This window comes from Oncorhynchus gorbuscha, linkage group LG07, assembly GCF_021184085.1.
Source record: "Oncorhynchus gorbuscha isolate QuinsamMale2020 ecotype Even-year linkage group LG07, OgorEven_v1.0, whole genome shotgun sequence".
NCBI lineage: Eukaryota > Metazoa > Chordata > Actinopteri > Salmoniformes > Salmonidae > Oncorhynchus > Oncorhynchus gorbuscha.
In genome coordinates this window covers 66,250,200-66,269,393 of record NC_060179.1, presented here as the reverse complement: position 1 = coordinate 66,269,393, position 19,194 = coordinate 66,250,200, and the positions used below count along the sequence as shown (strand labels likewise).

General features: G+C 44.8%; 1 protein-coding gene across 10 annotated transcripts in view; it reads left to right on the top strand.

Annotated features, from left to right (window-relative positions):
* tanc2b (tetratricopeptide repeat, ankyrin repeat and coiled-coil containing 2b) overlaps nucleotides 1–18,127 on the top strand; it is a 258,109-nt gene extending 239,982 nt beyond the window's left edge. For 8 of the 10 annotated variants that reach the window (XM_046357226.1, XM_046357223.1, XM_046357220.1 and 5 more), the window contains 9 exons: nucleotides 2,803–2,936; nucleotides 4,195–4,318; nucleotides 4,534–4,709; nucleotides 8,491–8,623; nucleotides 10,659–10,688; nucleotides 11,926–12,017; nucleotides 12,290–12,436; nucleotides 12,657–12,757; nucleotides 12,971–18,127. In XM_046357226.1, the coding sequence (XP_046213182.1) occupies nucleotides 2,803–2,936; nucleotides 4,195–4,318; nucleotides 4,534–4,709; nucleotides 8,491–8,623; nucleotides 10,659–10,688; nucleotides 11,926–12,017; nucleotides 12,290–12,436; nucleotides 12,657–12,757; nucleotides 12,971–15,305 (3,272 nt within the window). In that variant the 3' untranslated portion in view covers nucleotides 15,306–18,127. The remainder of the gene's footprint in view (nucleotides 1–2,802; nucleotides 2,937–4,194; nucleotides 4,319–4,533; nucleotides 4,710–8,490; nucleotides 8,624–10,658; nucleotides 10,689–11,925; nucleotides 12,018–12,289; nucleotides 12,437–12,656; nucleotides 12,758–12,970) is intronic. The other 2 variants (XM_046357225.1, XM_046357222.1) reach the window with 1 other exon arrangement.
* The last annotated feature ends 1,067 nt before the right edge of the window (nucleotides 18,128–19,194 follow it).

Here is a 19,194-nt window from a genome sequence, read left to right as displayed (position 1 = left end):
GCTCACTCTCTCTCTCTATACTAATATGACTCTCGCTCTCTCTCAATACTAATATGACTCACTCTCTCTCAATACTAATATGACTCACTCTCTCTCTCAATACTAATATGACTCACTCTCTCTCTCAATACTAATATGACTCACTCTCTCTCTCAATACTAATATGACTCACTCTCTCTCTCAATACTAATATGACTCTCGCTCTCTCTCTCAATACTAATATGACTCTCGCTCTCTCTCTCAATACTAATATGACTCTCGCTCTCTCTCTCAATACTAATATGACTCTCGCTCTCTTTCTCAATACTAATGACCCTCGCTCTCTCTCTATACTAATATGACTCTCGCTGTCTTTCTCAATACTAATATGACTCGCTGTCTTTCTCAATACTAATATGACTCGCTCTCTCTCTCAATACTAATATGACTCTCTCTCTCTTTCTTAATACTAATGACCCTCGCTCTCTCTCTCAATACTAATATGACTCTCGCTCTCTCTCTCAATACTAATATGACTCTCGCTCTCTCTCTCAATACTAATATGACTCTCTCTCTCTCTCTCAATACTAATATGACTCTCGCTCTCTCTCTCAATACTAATATGACTCTCGCTCTCTCTCTCAATACTAATATGACTCTCGCTCTCTCTCTCAATACTAATATGACTCTCGCTCTCTCTCTCAATACTAATATGACTCTCGCTCTCTTTCTCAATACTAATGACCCTCGCTCTCTCTCTCAATACTAATATGACTCTCGATCTCTCTCTCAATACTAATATGACTCTCGCTCTCTCTCTCAATACTAATATGACTCTCGCTCTCTTTCTCAATACTAATATGACTCTCTTGTGTTCATCTGTAGTGAGGTCAGAGTTATAAAACACTGTTTTAATGTCGAACATGTCTCATACCTTTATAGGGGAGTATGTTGCGATATACAGTGCCTTGCGAAAGTATTCGGCCCCCTTGAACTTTGCGACCTTTTGCCACATTTCAGGCTTCAAACATAAAGATATAAAACTGTATTTTTTGTGAAGAATCAACAACAAGTGGGACACAATCATGAAGTGGAACGACATTTATTGGATATTTCAAACTTTTTTAACAATTCAAAAACTGAAAAATTGGGCGTGCAAAATTATTCAGCCTCTTTACTGTCAGTGCAGCAAACTCTCTTCAGAAGTCCAGTGAGGATCTCTGAATGATCCAATGTTGACCTAAATTACTAATGATGATAAATACAATTCACCTGTGTGTAATCAAGTCTCCGTATAAATGCACCTGCACTGTGATAGTCTCAGAGGTCCGTTAAAAGCGCAGAGAGCATCATGAAGAACAAGGAACACACCAGGCAGGTCCGAGATACTGTTGTGAAGAAGTTTAAAGCCGGATTTGGATACAAAAAGATTTCCCAAGCTTAAAACATCCCAAGGAGCACTGTGCAAGCGATAATATTGAAATGGAAGGAGTATCAGACCACTGCAAATCTACCAAGACCTGGCCGTCCCTCTAAACTTTCAGCTCATACAAGGAGAAGACTGATCAGAGATGCAGCCAAGAGGCCCATGATCACTCTGGATGAACTGCAGAGATCTACAGCTGAGGTGGGAGACTCTGTCCATAGGACAACAATCAGTCGTATATTGCACAAATCTGGTCTTTATGGAAGAGTGGCAAGAAGAAAGCCATTTCTTAAAGATATCCATAAAAAGTGTCGTTTAAAGTTTGCCACAAGCCAAAGACACACCACACATGTGGAAGAAGGTGCTCTGGTCAGATGAAACCAAAATTGAACTTTTTGGCAACAATGCAAAACGTTATGTTTGGCGTAAAAGCAACACAGCTCATCACCCTGAACACACCATCCCCACTGTCAAACATGGTGGTGGCAGCATCATGGTTTGGGCCTGCTTTTCTTCAGCAGGGACAGGGAAGATGGTTAAAATTGATGGGAAGATGGATGGAGCCAAATACAGGACCATTCTGGAAGAAACCCTGATGGAGTCTGCAAAAGACCTGAGACTGGGACGGAGATTTGTCTTCCAACAAGACAATGATCCAAAACATAAAGCAAAATCTACAATGGAATGGTTCAAAAATAAACATATCCAGGTGTTAGAATGGCCAAGTCAAAGTGCAGACCTGAATCCAATCGAGAATCTGTGGAAAGAACTGAAAACTGCTGTTCACAAATGCTCTCCATCCAACCTCACTGAGCTCGAGCTGTTTTGCAAGGAGGAATGGGAAAAAATGTCAGTCTCTCGATGTGCAAAACTGATAGAGACATACCCCAAGCGACTTACAGCTGTAATCGCAGCAAAAGGTGGCGCTACAAAGTATTAACTTAAGGGGGCTGAATTATTTTGCACGCCCAATTTTTCAGTTTTTGATTTGTTAAAAAAGTTTGAAATATCCAATAAATGCCGTTCCACTTCATGATTGTGTCCCACTTGTTGTTGATTCTTCACAAAAAAATACAGTTTTATATCTTTATGTTTGAAGCCTGAAATGTGGCAAAAGGTCGCAAAGTTCAAGGGGGCCGAATACTTTCGCAAGGCACTGTATATAACACATATAACTCCTATATAACTCCCTGTATGTTGTGTTGTGTGTTACTCACCCCTGCCTTGTGTGTCCCCACTCTCCATTTCGCATCCACTTACTATACAATCTGCATACTAACACATGACTCACACACAATAACTGTCAGTCTTAGAATGATCAAGTGTAAAAAAAAAAGTAAAATACTTGTGTTGTATAAGATGACTGATCCCTGTGTGTCCATCGCCTCTCCCTGAAGCTCTGACGGCAGCGGCGGGCCGGGGGAAGCTAGACGTCTGCAGACTACTGCTGGAGCAGGGAGCAGCGGTGGCTCAGCCCAACAGACGAGGCATCGTGCCCCTGTTCAGTGCTGTCCGACAGGGAAACTGGCAGGTGAGGCTGAGTTTACCCTTTATAGTGCACTACTTTTGACCAGGGCCCATAACACAGAACACTTCATATTAAAGGTGCTGTAGACTCAGAAAACTAACGTTGCTACGAGCAGCACCACAGATGTTGCAATGAGTGAGATGAAAAGACTTCGCTCTCACACTGTCACACACAGTATCTGCACATGTGCATGGGTTCACTTACCGCTGTTAGAGCGTGGTAGGTATGAGACCAAAACAGCTGAGAAGTTTAGGCTCGGGCTTCAACTCTCTTAGTTGTTGTGGAAATTGACTCACTATTCTGTTTACTTTGTGCACCCAAATCACATAAAATTGTATTGGTCTTATATACATATTTCGCAGATGTTATTGCTGGTGTAGGTAAAAGCTTGTGTTCCGAGCTCCAACAGTGCAGTAATATCTAACAATACACACAAATCTAAAATAATAGAATCAAGAAATAGAATCAAGAAATATAGAAATATTAGGATGAGCTGTTGATGAGCTTGATGACAACTTTGCATTATCACAATCAACTTCATGAGGTAGTCACCTGACCTTCATTTTTATTTAACCTTAATTTAACTATGCAAATCAGTTAAGAACAAGTTATTATTTACAATGACGGCCTTGGAACACTGTCTTTTTCAGGGGCAGAACAACAGATTTTTACCTTGTCACCTCTGGTATTCGATCTAGCAACCTTTCTGTTACTGGCCCAACGCTCTAACCACTAGGCTACCTGCCTTAAAGTAATGATGGACTGTCGTTTCTCTTTGCTTATTTGAGCTGTTCTTGTCATAATAGGGACTTTGTTTTTAACCAAATAGGGCTATCTTCTGTATACCACCCCTACCTTGTCACAACATAACTGATTGGCTCAAACACATTAAGAAGGAAATCCATTCCACAAATTAACTTTTAACAAGGCACACCTGTTAATTGAAATGCATTCCAGGTGACTACCTCATGAAGCTGGTTGAGAGAATGCCAAGAGCGTGCAAAGCTGTCATCAAGGCAAAGGGTGGCTAATATGAAGAAACTCAAATATAAAATATATTTTGATTTGTTTAACACTTTTTTTGTTTACTACATGATTCCATATGTGTTCTTTCATAGTTTTGTCTTCACTATTAATCCACAATGTTGAAGATATTAAATGGGTAAAACAGTCAAATCAGACGAAGAGAGATCGAACGGCAATGTTGACAAAAACAAACAGTTGTGTACTGGATGGTAACGCTAGTGTTGTCCTCTCTCAGATCGTGGACCTACTCCTTACTCACGGAGCAGACGTTAACTTGGCTGACAAGCAAAGCCGAACCCCTCTGATGATGGCTGCCTCAGAGGGTCACCTGGGCACTGTGGAGTTCCTACTGGCACAGGGTGAGGGTCAGGAGGAAGAAAACATCCACTCATGTCCTTGTCATTTACATTGTCTTTGACCTGCTGTCCTTTCATCCTTTGAATTATATAACTCTCAATAATTTTTTTCATCATTACTTTGTTAAATACAATCACCAAAGCATTGATGGTACTTTATTTTACCAATTGACCTTTGACTCCCAATGCTGACCTCTAATCCCTGACCCCTCTGCCAGGTGCATCCCTACCTCTAATAGACAAGGAAGGGTTAACGGCTCTGAGCTGGGCATGTCTGAAGGGACACCTGCCAGTGGTGCGCTGTCTGGTGGAGAGGGGGGCTGCTACGGACCACGCTGATAAGAACGGACGCACGCCCCTCGACCTGGCTTCCTTCTACGGGGACTCGGAGGTGGTGAGTTTATAATTCTCCCCCGGGAACAGGCCCAGATCCCCGTAATTTGCGTGAGGAAAAGACAGAGGAAAAGAGGACGCAGATCGGGCTGCCTTTTGAGAATCCGTAGGCAAGCGTGTAAACTCCCACTGCCATCAATTCTACTTGTTAACATGCAATCATTGGAAAATAAAATTGATGACCTACGATTACGATTATCCTACCAATGGGACATTAACAACAGTAATATCTTATGTTTTACCGAGTCGTGGCTGAACGATGACACGGATAATATAGAGCTGGAGGGATTTTCAATGCACCGGCAGAACAGAGAAGCTACGGCTGGTAAGACGAGGGGTGGAGGTGTGTGTCTTTTTGTCAAAAACAGCTGGTGCACGATGTCTAATATTAAAGAAGTCTCGATGTATTGCTCGCCTGAGGTAGGTAGATAAGCTGTAGACCACACAATCTACCAAGAGAGTTCTCAACTATATTATTCGTAGCCGTCTATTTACCACCACAGACCGATGCTGGCACGAAGACTGCACTCAACCAACTCTAGGCCATAAGCAAAGAAGAAAATGCTCACCTAGAAGCGGCACTCCTAGTGGCCTGGGACTATAATGCAGGCAAACTGAAATCAGTTTTACCAAATTGTTACCAGCATTTCACATGTGCAACCAGAGGAGAAAAACTTGACCACCTTTAGTCCACACACAGAGATGCATACAAAGCTCTCCCTCGCCCTCCATTTGGCAAATCTTACTATAAATCTATCCTCCTGATTCCTGCTTACAAGCAAAAACTAAAGCAAGAAGTACCAGTGACTCGCTCAATACGGAAGTGGTCAGATGACGCGGATGCTAAGCTACAGGACTGTTTTGCTAGCACAGACTGGAATATGTTCCGGGATTCATCCAATGGCATTGAGGAGTATATCACCTCAGTCATCGGCTTCATCAAAAAGTGCATCGACGACGTCACCCCCACAGTGACCATACATACATCTCCCAACCAGAAGCCATCTCCTAACCAACATCCGCACCTAGCTAAAGGCTTGATCTGCTACTTTCAAGGAGCGGGACAATAATCTGGACACCTATAAGAAATCCCACTATGCCCTCAGACGAACCATCAATCAAGCAAAGCGTCAATACAGGATTAAGATTGAATCCTACTACACTGGCTCTGATGCTTGTTGGATGTGGCAGGGCTTGAAAACTATTACGGACTACAAAGGGAAACCCAGACGCAAGCTGCCCAGTGACGCGAGCCTACCAGACGAACTAAATGCCTTTTATGCTTGCTTCAAGGCAAGCAACACTGAAGCATCTCGGTAGCCGATGTGAGCAAGACCTTTCAACAGGTCAACATTCACAAAGCCGCGGGTCCAGATGGATTACCAGGACGTGTACTCAATGCATGTGCGGACCAACTGGCAAGTGTCTTCACTGACATTTTCAACCTCTCCCTGACTGAGTCTGTAATGCCTACATATTTCAAGCAAACCACCATAGTCACTTTGCACAAGGAAGTGAAGGTAACCTGCCTAAATGATTACTGCCCCATAGCACTCACGTCAGTAGCCATGAAGTGCTTTGAAAGGCTGGTCATGGCTCACATCAACAGCATCCTCCCGGATACCATAGACCAAATCAAATCAAATCCAATTGATTTATATAGCCCTTCGTACATCAGCTGATATCTCAAAGTGCTGTACAGAAACCCAGCCTAAAACCCCAAACAGCAAGCAATGCAGGTGTAGAAGCACGGTGGCTAGGAAAAACTCCCTAGAAAGGCCAAAACCTAGGATGAAACCTAGAGAGGAACCAGGCTATGTGGGGTGGCCAGTCCTCTTCTGGCTGTGCCGGGTGGAGATTATAACAGAGCATGGCCAAGATGTTCAAATGTTCATAAATGACCAGCATGGTCGAATAATAATAAGGCAGAACAGTTGAAAAGTTGAAACTGGAGCAGCAGCACGGCCAGGTGGACTGGGGACAGCAAGGAGTCATCATGTCAGGTAGTCCCGGGGCATGGTCCTAGGGCTCAGGTCCTCCGAGAGAGAGAAAGAAAGAGAGAAGGAGAGAATTAGAGAACGCACACTTAGATTCACACAGGACACCGAATAGGACAGGAGAAGTACTCCAGATATAACAAACTGACCCTAGCCCCCCGACACATAAACTACTGCAGCATAAATACTGGAGGCTGACCCACTCCAATTCGCATACCGCCCCAACAGATCCACAGATGACGCAACCCCAATCGCACTCCACACTGCCCTTTCCCACCTGGACAAAAGGAGCACCTTTGTGAGAGTGCTGTTCATTGACTACAGCTCAGCATTCAACACCATAGTTCCCACAAAGCTCATCACTAAGCTAAGGACCCTGAGACTAAACACCTTCCTCTGCAACTGGATCCTGGACTTCCTGACGGGCTGCCCCCAGGTGGTAAGGATAGGCAACAATACATCTCCCACGCTGATCCTCAACACTGGGGTCCTTCAGGGGTGTGTACTTAGTCCCCTCCTGTACTCCCTGTTCACCAACGACTCCAACACCATCATTAAGTTTGCTGACGACAACAGTGGTAGGCCTGATCACCGACAACGATGAGACAGCCTATAGGGAGGAGGTCAGAGAACCGGCAGTATGGTGCCAGAATAACAACCTCTCCCTCGATGTGAGCAAGACAAAGGAGCAGATTGTGGACTACAGAAAAAGGCGGGCCGAACAGGCCCCCATTAACATCAACGGGGGTGTAATGGAGCTGGTCGAGAGTTTCAAGTTCCTTGGTTTCCACATCACGAATGATCTATCATGGTTCAAACACACCTAGACAGTCATCAAGAGGGCACGACTACACCTTTTTCCCCTCAGGAGACTGAACAGATTTGGCATGGGTCCCCAGATCCTCAAAACGTTCTACAGCTGCACCATAAAGAATCCTGACCGGTTGCATCACCGCCTGGTATGGCAACTGCTCGGTGCTACAGAGGGTAGTGCGTACGGCCCAGTACATCACTGGGGCCAAGTTTCCTGCAATCCAGGACCTATATAATAGGCGGTGTCAGAGGAAAGCCCATAAAATTGTCAGACAGTCCAGTCACAAGTGATAGACTCTTTTCTCTGCTACCGCACAGTAAGTGGTACCGGAGCGCCAAATCTAGGACCAAAAGGCTCCTTAACAGCTTCTACACCCAAGCCATAAGAATGCTGAACAATTTAAAAAATGGCCACCGGACTATTACATTGACTCCCCACTTGTTTTGTACACTGCTGCTACTCGCTGTTTATTATCTATGCATAGTCACTTCACCCCTACCTACATGTACAAATTACCTCTAACCTGTACCCCCGAACACTGTCTTGGTACCGGTACCCCCTGTATACAGCCTCAATATTGTTATGTTATTGTGTTACTTTTTGTAATTTTTAACGTTAGTTTATTTGTTAAATATTTTCTTAACTATTATTGAACTGCACTGTTGGTTAAGGGATTGTTAATAAGTATTTCACGGTAAGGTCTACACTTGTTTTATTCGGGCGCATGTGACAAATAAAGTTTGTTTTGATTTGGATGGACAACATTTGGAACAAAAGAGACACACTTGTATTGTAGGTCTTTTGTCTATCCCGATGTGTTCAAGTATAGTTATATTTGTGTATATTTTGCGAGCAGTAACTCTCCCAAATTGTAGTACCATCCTATGATTCTACTCTAATGAATATAATTTGAATCACTACATTTCTCCCTCCTCGCCCCTGTTCCATTCTTCTGCTGTCTGTCCTCTCAGGTCCAGTTTCTAGTGGACCAGGGGGCGATGATAGAGCATGTGGACTACAGTGGGATGCGTCCTCTGGACCGGGCCGTGGGCTGCAGGAACACCTCCGTGGTGGTTGCCCTGCTCAAGAAGGGAGCCAAGATAGGTATGGAGAATGGACTTAGTGTTAGACTGAAGGCAAATAGATTTTGGGCAGGGGCTGTCCCAAATTGCACCCAATTGGCCCTGGTCAAAGGTAGTGCACTATGTTGGGAATATGGTGCCATTTGAGACGCAAACAGGACTTGTATGTAGACAGTGAATGAAATACCTCTCCTGGAAAATAACCCATTTCTCTCCACAGTGCAACAGGATATTTTGACTGTTGACAGTTGTATTTATTATTTTACACTTGACTATCGGATATTGAGACACAATACAAAGACTATTCATGCATACAGTAGGATGACACCGAAATACAGAATATGCATCCTAAATGGCAACCTATTTCTTATATACTGTACTCGTCAAAAGTTTGGACACATATTCATTCCAGGGTTTTTCTTTATTTTTACTATGTTCTACATTGTAGAATAATAGTGAAGACATCAAACTATGAAATATCACATATGGAATCATGTTGTAACCAAAAAAGTGTTAAACAAATCAAAATATATTTTGATTACTGCACCTCAGATTGCAGCCCAAATAAATGCTTCACAGAGTTCAACAGACACATCTCAACATCAACTGTTCAGAGGAGACTGTGTGAATCATGCCTTCATGGTCGAATTTCTGCAAATAAACCACTACTAAAGGACACCAATAAGAAGAAGAGACTTACTTGGGCCAAGAAACACGAGCAATGGACATTAGAGTGGTAGAAATCTGTCCTTTGGTCTGATGAGTCCAAATTTGAGATTTTTGGTTCCAACCGCCATGTCTTTGTGAGACGCAGAGTAGGCGAACGGACGACCTCCAAATATGTGGTTCCCACCGTGAAGCATGGAGGAGGTGTGATGGTGTGGGGTGCATTGCTGGTGACACTGTCTGTGATTTATTTAGAATTCAAGGCACACTTAACCAGCATCGCTTCCACAGCATTCTGCAGCGATACACCATCCCATCTGGTTTGCGCTTAGTGGAACTATCATTTGTTTTTCAACAGGATAATGACACAACACACCTCCAGTCTGTGTAAGGGCTATTTGACCAAGAAGGAGAGTGATGGAGTGCTGCATCAGATGACCTGGCCTCCACAATCATCCGACCTCAACCCAAGTGAAATAGTTTTGGATGAGTTGGACCGCATAGTGAAGGAAAAGCAGCCAACAAGTGCTCAGCATATGTGGGAACTCCTTCAAGACTGTTGGAAAAGCATTCCAGGTTAAGCTGGTTGAAAGAATGCCAAGAGTGTGCAAAGATGTCATCAAGGCACAGGGTGGCTACTTTGAAGAATTGATTTGTTGAACTCTTTTTTGGATACTAAAATAAAGAAAAACCCTTGAATGAGTGGATGTGTCCAAACTTTTGACTGGTACTATAGTACTTTGACTAGAAGTCTCTTTGGAGCTGAGCTAACAGCTAAACCCCCACTGCTACTGTATTGCCCCCCCCCACCACCACCACCACCCCCACCCCGCTGCTGTACCGTACTGCAGCTTTTCTCTGTTCTCTCTGGCTAGTCACTCCTCAGGTCTTTATATCTGTCTTTGTTGTTCTACTGTTACCGTGTATCCTGTATTCTTTCTCTTTCATGTTGTCTCTGTCTCTTCCTCTCTCTCAGCTCTCTGGTTCTTTCTTTTTTGCTTTCTCCCTTGTTCTTTCTTTATCTATAATTCTTTCTTTCTATCTCTCTCTGCTCTCTCGTTCTTTCTCTCTCCTTCTTTCTCTCTCTCGACAGGTGGTTGGCACTGGCAGTATGTTTTTCTTCTTCCTGTGTCTCTTTCTTTCTGCTGGGGCACTTACCCCCGCTTCTCACTGCTGCTTTTTCTGTTCCTTCTCTCACACCTCATCTTCCACCACCTCCTTTTTCTCTTTCTGTTTTTTTCCACTTGTCCTCTCTCTCCCACGCACCTTTTTCTGTTTTTTTCTCCTTTGATTACTCTGGCACGCTGCTCTCTGCCCCCCCCCCCCCCCAACACTCACTTCCTCCCTCGCTCATAACCTCTCCCTCCCCCTTGATCTCTCTGCGGTACCAGGATGTCAGACGCTGCCCAGTCGGCCCAGAGGTAATCCCAAGGCTGTCGACATCTCACCCCAGCAGGCATTTTGACAGCCCTATCTCTTTCTGTGTTGTTTCTGTGTCGTTATGGTCTAAGTGTCAGCAGGCCACTTAGACAGCAGGCTAAGTGTCAGCAAACCCCATACTGAGAAATAACACTCGGGTATTACTATTATCACTGAGGCCGGTTTTCAAGCCTATTGTGGGTTATAGGCATTGCAACTTTTAAAGGCAATGTTCCCCCATTCGTGGAGATCCCATTCACTGTAAACACTGCATATGTTGGCTCAGTCATAATTTGCCTTTAAAAGCTGCAATGCCTATAATCCGCGATCAGATTGAATCCCGTCCTAACTTTTACTAGGACTGGTTTTATTTAGAGGTAGATGTTCACATTCCGGTTGGTTATCATATGACAGCATGCCCAGCCTCCAGCATACTACATTGTATCAAGGTGTTTTCTTATTTCCATCTCACAGATGCATGATGAACCCCTCCTATACCTTCACTTGGTAATGATCACCAGGGGAACTGCATGCGTCTGTAATGCCTTTTCTCCACTATCCACAGTTCAGATGATTCTACTGTGCATTGTTCATTTTTCTGAAACGTTCCTCAGTGTCAGCTAGGCCAGTCAGAAGTCCTGTTCCTACCTACTTCCTCTACCGTTGCCTCACCCTTGCCCTGGTCTGCAGAGCTCTCCTGTTTCCTGCTTGCCTAGCTGCTATGAGTCTTTTCGTCATGCAAGAAACCCACCAACCTTGTCCTCATCTCTCTAGTCTCTGTGTAAATGGGTTCTAAGTGTTGCTTTCTGCAGAGAGCTATCCTCGTTAGGTTAATTGTCTTGCGTCAGATAGCACGATGATTCCGTCTGCACTGACTGGCGGTTGAGGGACGAGCGTCGCGTAGGAGTGAAGCCACCTGATGTAAGACAATTAGATTGGGAGTGACTCAGTCTCTACCAGCCGCATCATTTTGCAATCTTTCATATTTCTACCCTTTTGGCTGGGATATTGTCCCTACAGTGTACTCCTCTACCTAGAGCAATAGACTTTAGAAAGAGAATAGCTTCATTTTCTCTGCAGCGGACAGGCGTCTGCCTATCGGTCATTCCTGCCATTTTGTTTGTTGTTCTTGTCAGTTGTTGTGTGTTTACTGTGACTCAAAAACAACTCCTACATTCCTTTTCATTTGATCTTTCCCTGCTTCTCTCACTCCTTTCTTTCTCATCCTGTGTTCTTCAGGTCCAGCCACGTGGGCCATGGCTACCTCCAAACCCGACATCATGATCATCCTACTGAGCAAGCTGATTGAGGAGGGAGACGGCTTCTATAAAGTGAGATCAGGAGGCCCTATCCGAATCTGAGGAAGGACAGTCAACTATTGATGAAAAATATTAATACATACTGTATAAGAAAGAAAATATATCTATACACCAAAGAAATAAAATGTTATCATTATATATTTTATTACACTTTTACAGATTTATTATTATTTAGTATTAGTATTTATCCTCAAGTGCCATACAACTTGTTTTGTTTGAATGATCAATAAGACCTATATGTCTGTCTTGTATGAATAACATGTGTGTGTCGGTGTGTTCAACAGAAAGGGAAGGTAAAGGAGGCAGCACAGCGCTATCAGTACGCCCTCAAGAAGTTCCCCCGTGAAGGCTTCAGTGAGGACCTCAAGACTTTCAGGGAGCTCAAAGTGTCCATCTTCCTCAATCTGTCCCGATGTCGGAGAAAAATGAACGTGAGTTGGCGGGCTCTGACCATGGATGCATCACAAATGGCACCCTTGTGCCCTACTTTTGACAAGAGCCCCATGGTTCATCTATAGTATATTATCTATATGTAATAGTGTAAAGTATGGTAAAAATATAGGTGATAAGCATTATATTACTGTACCTATAACATTACCTCTGTTTTACCCCAGTAATATTCTGTAAGTATCTGACTCATCTGACTCTCAGGACTTTGGGATGGCTGAGGAGTTTGCTACAAAGGCGCTTGAATTGAAACCAAAATCCTACGAAGCATACTATGCCAGAGCACGTGCCAAGCGTAGTAGCAGGTATTTATTTCCCCTGCACCTCCCTGATATCCATCTACTGTAGAATAGTTTACATACTCCGCTTCACCCTCTTATCTTCTTCAGCCTCTCATAAAACAGTTTTCCTTCTTTTTTGACCAATTCATACAAATGTGTTAATTTTCACAGCAGTGTTTTAAAACCTTCCCTCATTTCCAACCCTGTCGTATCTTTCATTCTTGTCTGGATTTGTAGACAGTTCCCTGAGGCCTTGGAGGACCTGAATGAAGCCATGAAGCAGAGCCCCAACCACTGTGAGATCCAGCGCCTCCTGCAGCGAGTAGAGGAGGAGTGTCGACAGCTCACCCAGGAGGAGGAGGATGCACAGAAGCTGGAGCCTCCCCCATCTCCTCCCCCATCGCCTCCCCCAGAGGAGGGAGAGGAGGAGGAGATGTCCCTGTCCTCCCTCCCCCTCCCCCTGGAGCTCCCCCTTCCCCCGGAGCCTCGGCTGGAGGACATGGAGCCGGTCCAGGATCTGTTTGAAGACGAGGACTATCTGGAGCAGGAGCTGGAGGCCATGTCTATGGGGAGTATGGGTTCTATGGGTCTGGCCCTTGAGAGGGAGCCCCGCTCCAACCCCTCCAGTCTGCCTGTCATCCAGAGCCCACCTCTCTCTCCGACCAACCACCACCACCCCTACCATCACCAGGACCAGACCTACCTGTCAGGGGGCTCCCCCATGGGCCAGGCTTACGACTATGGCCACCCCAGCCCCACCTCCATGTCCTCCCCCGGCAGCCAGAACTACCAGCCACCGTCGCCCCCCTCCCTCTCCCCCACGCACCACAACTCCCACTATCGACACAGCCCTCCACAGACCTCCCCGGTCCACCAGACCACCTACCACTTCAGCCCCCCGCCCATGGGAGGCAATGGAGGAGTGGGTCAGGGGATGGACCACGGATACCAGAGTCCCCCGCTCTCCCCCCTCCGTCGGGGTGGGGTACAGAGCCAGTACAGAGCCAGCCCCCCGGTGGAGAGTGTGTGTCTGTACAGGTCCCAGTCAGGCTCTCCGGTGCGCTACCAGCAGGAGCAGCCTCCCCTGTCCAAGATGAGCAGCCAGAGGTCCTTCCAGCTGAGCTCACAGCCCTCCCTGCACCACCAGGCCTCCCTGCACCACCAGGCCTCCCAGCACCATGACACCCTCCAGACACACCAGCACCACCAGGCCCAACTGCACCACCAGGTCTCCCAACAGCACCACCAGGCCCAGCTACACCACCAGGTCTCCCTGCACCACCAGGACTCCCTGCACCACCAGGGCCTGCGTCTCCAGCCCTCCATGGCCCAGATTGTTCGCACCAACCAGCCCAGCAACGCATATGGCCAGATGGGCCACCCCATGCGCTACCAGGGGGGCTCCATGGACGTGCCGATGGAGAGCCAGAGCCGGTTGATGTACCAGCCCTCCCTGGATGGTCGCTCCATGCCCCAGTCCAGCCTCTCAGCTGGGGCCCTCTGTCAGCATGGGGGCCGAGGAGGGGTCATAGAGGGCCTGATGAAGGACGAGCTAACCCAGCGCCCCTCCTCTGCCTACCGTGCCAGCAGTGGGGGGGGACAAGGGGGCCAGCTCCAGGGGGGTGTCCGCTATAGCCAGACTCCCCAGATTAGCCGCAGCCAGTCGGCCGCCTACTACCCTGTCGCCAAGCACGAGCTGGAGCGTCAGAACAGTGCCATGCCTCAGTGCCAGCTGGGATCGCCAGAGATCAGCCACATGGTGAGGCGGCCCATCAGTGCCACTACCCCGGAGATCAAACCGCACATGTCCACTCCGCGACCCCTCATCCACTCCCAGAGCGTGGGCCTCCGCTTCTCCCCGTCCAGCAACAACATCTCCACGGGGGGCTCCAGCTGTAATCTAGCCCCAGGCTTCAGGCCTTCCTCTTCCATCCAGGGGATGGAAATCCCGCTGCAGGTGGCCTACGAGGGCTACGAGGGGTACGAGCACTCCTGTAATGATGACATCTCCCCAATCTCGCCGGCCCAGGGAGGTGGTGGGGGGCTGTACCAGGGCGAGGGCACCCGCTCACGGACCACGCCCTTCATGGGCATCATAGACAAGACGGCGCGGACTCACCAGACTCAGTACCTGCAGCAGCCCTCGTCCCAGCGGCCCTGGGCCATGACCTCCATGGACTCTGGCATCAGCCCCACGTCGCCTGGCCAGCTGATCCAGCAGGGCTCGTCCTACAGCCCCCCGACCTCGCTGGGGAACATCGCCTACTACAACAAGACTAACAACGCCCAGAACGGACAACTCCTGGAGGAGGACTACTACGCCCAGCAGCAGCAGTCCTCCCTGGGCAAGCTGGCCAATGGTGGCTCCCGGGGTGGAGGAGGGGACATCCTGGAGAGGGTGAGCCAGGTGCCCACCTATCCAGACGTGAAAGTGGCCAGGACTCTGCCCGTAGCTCAGGCCTACCAGGACAACATGTACCGACAGCTCTCCCGTGATATCTCCCGTGACTCTAGGCAGGGCCCCACCTCCCCCATCAAACCAAAGAGACCTTTTGTGGAGTCGAATGTGTGAATGTCCACGGCCGAACTGGGCGTGTGAGTGGGAGGGGAGGAAAGGGGGGAGTTGAGTTGGGCTGGAGACCTTGTCTGACATTGATGAGCACATAATAAAAAGACAGATTACAGCCCCACTCACACAGAAAGCAGTGTCTACAATAGGCACACACTGGCGGGAGAGGTCTAGTCATACAGTACATAGATACTAAATACTAATACGTGAGAGATTGTACTATTTTGTTGTTAAACTTCAACTCTGCACACATTGAAATAGAAAGATATGACATTGAAAGGTGATGACAGGGCCAGTGCTGATCACACCCAGGGTCAGAGGCCCTAACACTTTTATAGGGGGGGGCACAACTTCCTCCCCAAGACCTTTGGGGAGGTCTTGTGTGGGGTGGTGAGAGTAAAATTGGGGGCCCTTACCTTACTGTACCTGTGGACTCTAACCATCTACCATGTTTTATCCTTAAAATACAACGTGTGCTCTTATTCAAGGTTGCTAGACTCCGTAATACAATGCTAATATGTTCAATACTGTAAATGGAAATTACAACTTGACAGTGCTTAGAGAAAAAATATATAATATTTATTATTAAGCTATATAATGTATATACGTATAAAAACATAACATAGCTTGCATTTGGATTGTATTATTTCTGTTTTGCCCTGTTGTTAGCCTTTCGTCCTACTAGTCATGCTACGGCAGGTTTTGAAGATTTATGCTGCACTCATGACATGTCGGCCAGGAAAACTCTGATATTTCAGACTTGGAAACTCATTGTAGAAAAATTATACGATGAGTTTCCAACTTGGAAAGTATCAGAATCATCCATGATGTAGCTCTACACATATAACTTATGATCATTTCAACTCCGACAAGCACATTAACGCCCACAACTACGGCAGGGGAGGGACATTTACAAACTTTAAATTATTCAATGTCAAATGTTATTTTCGTATTTTCGAAATATTGGGCTTGTTATATTATATTTGTGGTATTTTCACTCAACCCTACCACATAACGTTGCCTTTCATTTGAAGTTCAATTGTTACTGCTATGGACTTCTACAAACATCCTCTAGAGAATAGTTCAACCAATAAATTACTCCTAATAATCACGCTGCGTTGTACTCGTTGAATGTTATTCGTCTTTCTTCCAACTAGGATAACTTTGCAGTGTTTTAAAGGGGTATAAGAGGTTTAGTTTTGTGAAATATATTTATTTTTTCATTGTGCATAGGTCATTGTCATTGGTTTGAGGACAGAGAAAGTCATACAGATACCAAAGTTTGGAGATGTCCCCCTTCTGAAATTCATGGTAATAGGAGTATATATATAAAACACATAAATCATATACAGAATATAATAATGTGAGGGATATTTGAAGTTTTCTTTGCAATTAAAAACTATTGAACGCAGACACACACACCGTCTTGGTACTGGTACCCCGTGTATATAGCCATGTTATTGTTACTCATTGGGTATTTATTCCTTGTGTTATAATTGTTCTATTATTTATCTTTCTGCATTGTTGGGAAAGGCCCATAAGTAAGCATTTCACGGTTAGTCTACACCTGTTGTTTACGAAGCATGTGACAAATAAAATTTGATTTGAAACCACTGTTAAAGACATTTTTCTTTTGTATCTGCATCATATTTGCTTTTCATTTTTTACTGAGTTTTCATTCATAAATGTCTGCACTAAATGCCTGTAAAGTTCTTAACTAAGGGTGCACTTTATGTATTTTAATTGCTTTATTTTAGTTGTGATTGTTATTGAATTTGGATGAATGGAGGTCAGGTCAGGTGGAACTTCTTCTGACCAGTGATAATGGATTATTACTGATGACTCATCGTCATAGGAACTCTGATCTGCAAAGTAATGAATGACAACATGAATAATAAATATGTGTATATCCCCTTCAACCCAACCCCAGATCCCTTCATAGACAGACAGGGCTTGTACACAAATGGCTTGTTTAAGAAAAATCCGTACCACAAGTGGAAATGTTTCTATTTTGCAGTTTCCTTATAGCTACTGTTCAATTCAATTATAGTGTGTGTGTAACCTATTGACTGACAAAGTCAATCACATGGCCCCAAATCCAGTGACAAGGGGAAGTCCTGGAGAGAAGAATGTAAAGCTTGTATTCATGACTAACGTATTTTTATACTTGCCATGTTAGAGTATAAAAACAATTGGTGTGTGAAAGTACTTCAGTCAGATTGAATGCTCAGTCAGTTACCACTGCTCAATGGACAGCCTCCATTTGGGTCTTGTCTGCCATTCAAATGGTTCCCAACCCACAGTATAGCTCATTTGGACAAATTTAAGACCCTACCTGTATGTAAGAGGAATTGTACTATTCTTTCAAAAAGGACTTTGACAGACTTTGTTTTTCAACTTTTTATGTAAATTAGTTGGTTGTAAATATTCAGATGCATGTTTGATTATTTTGCCAATCATGATCTCAAACAGAAACACATATAGTGTCCTGAATCTGGCCTGTGTTATACATTCGCGATTTGGGATCAGAGTAATGAAGCTGTTATGCCTGAATATCCTTTTCCTTTCCCCCCAACCAGACACAACGCAAAACTCTGAAGCATTCTATTTGTATTATTTTATTGTATTTGCTTGCTGAGCAGAGTTCTTTTGTCTGTAAATGTGAGCTTTAAGAGCGCTGTGATAAGTTGAATTAAAAATAATAAAAAATTGTGTTTTTATCTCATGATAACTGATTGTAATCTGTACAGTCAAACCTATGTATTGAAGAATAACATTTATAAATGGTTACCAACTGAAAAACATCCTGCATGCATGTCATTTATTTGCTTTGATCTTTCAGGTGAATGATATGAATAGCTGCTTATGTAGCATACAGTAATCCTTACATTTTCATTGTCAGGTCCTTGATTGATTGATTTCTTTAACGTTACATGCCAAGCATAACAACAACTCCCGTCTGAGGGAACAGCACACTAGCCTACTTGATTATAACAGAGTCATTAATTGATTAGGTTTAACCAGAATGTGGCACCATTTACCTTCACTTACAGATCATTTGTCAATCAAATTGTAACTAAACAAAATGAGATCTTGCATACATATGTGAAGGAGAAGGTTACACTGCTGGTTACATATCTAAGAAGGAAGAAGGCTACATTGCTAATTACATAGCTTGAAATAACAGACACATAGTAGAAGCTGAGACAAAATAACACCAAAAACATTTGGCCCACAGTTGAAGTCGAAGTTTACATACACTTAGGTTGGAGTCATTAAAACTAGTTTTTCAACCACTCCTCAAATGTCTTGTTAAAACTATAGTTTTGGCAAGACGGTTAGGACATCTACTTTGTGCATGACAAGTCATTTTCCCAACAATTGTTTACAGACAGATTATTTCACTTGTAATTCACTGTATCACAATTCCAGTGGGTCAGAAGTTCACATACACTAAGTTGACTGTGCCTTTAAACAGCTTGGAAAATTCCAGAAAATGATGTCATGGCTTTAGAAAATTCAGATAGGCTAATTGACATAATTTGAGTCAATTGGAGGTGTACCTGTGGATGTATTTCAAGGCCTACCTTCAAACTCAGTGCCTCTTTGCTTGACATCATGGGGAAATCAAAATAAATCAGCCAAGACCTCAGAAAAAACATTGTAGACCTCCACAAGTCTGGTTCATCCTTGGGAGCAATTTCCAAACACCTAACAAGTACCACGTTCATCTGTACAAACAATAGTATGCAAGTATAAACACCATGGGACCACGCAGCCGTCATACCGCTCAGGAATGAGACGCGTTCTGTCTCCTAGAGATGAACGTACTTTGGTGCGAAAGGTGCAAATCAATCACAGAGCAACAGCAAAGGACCTTGTGAAGATGCTG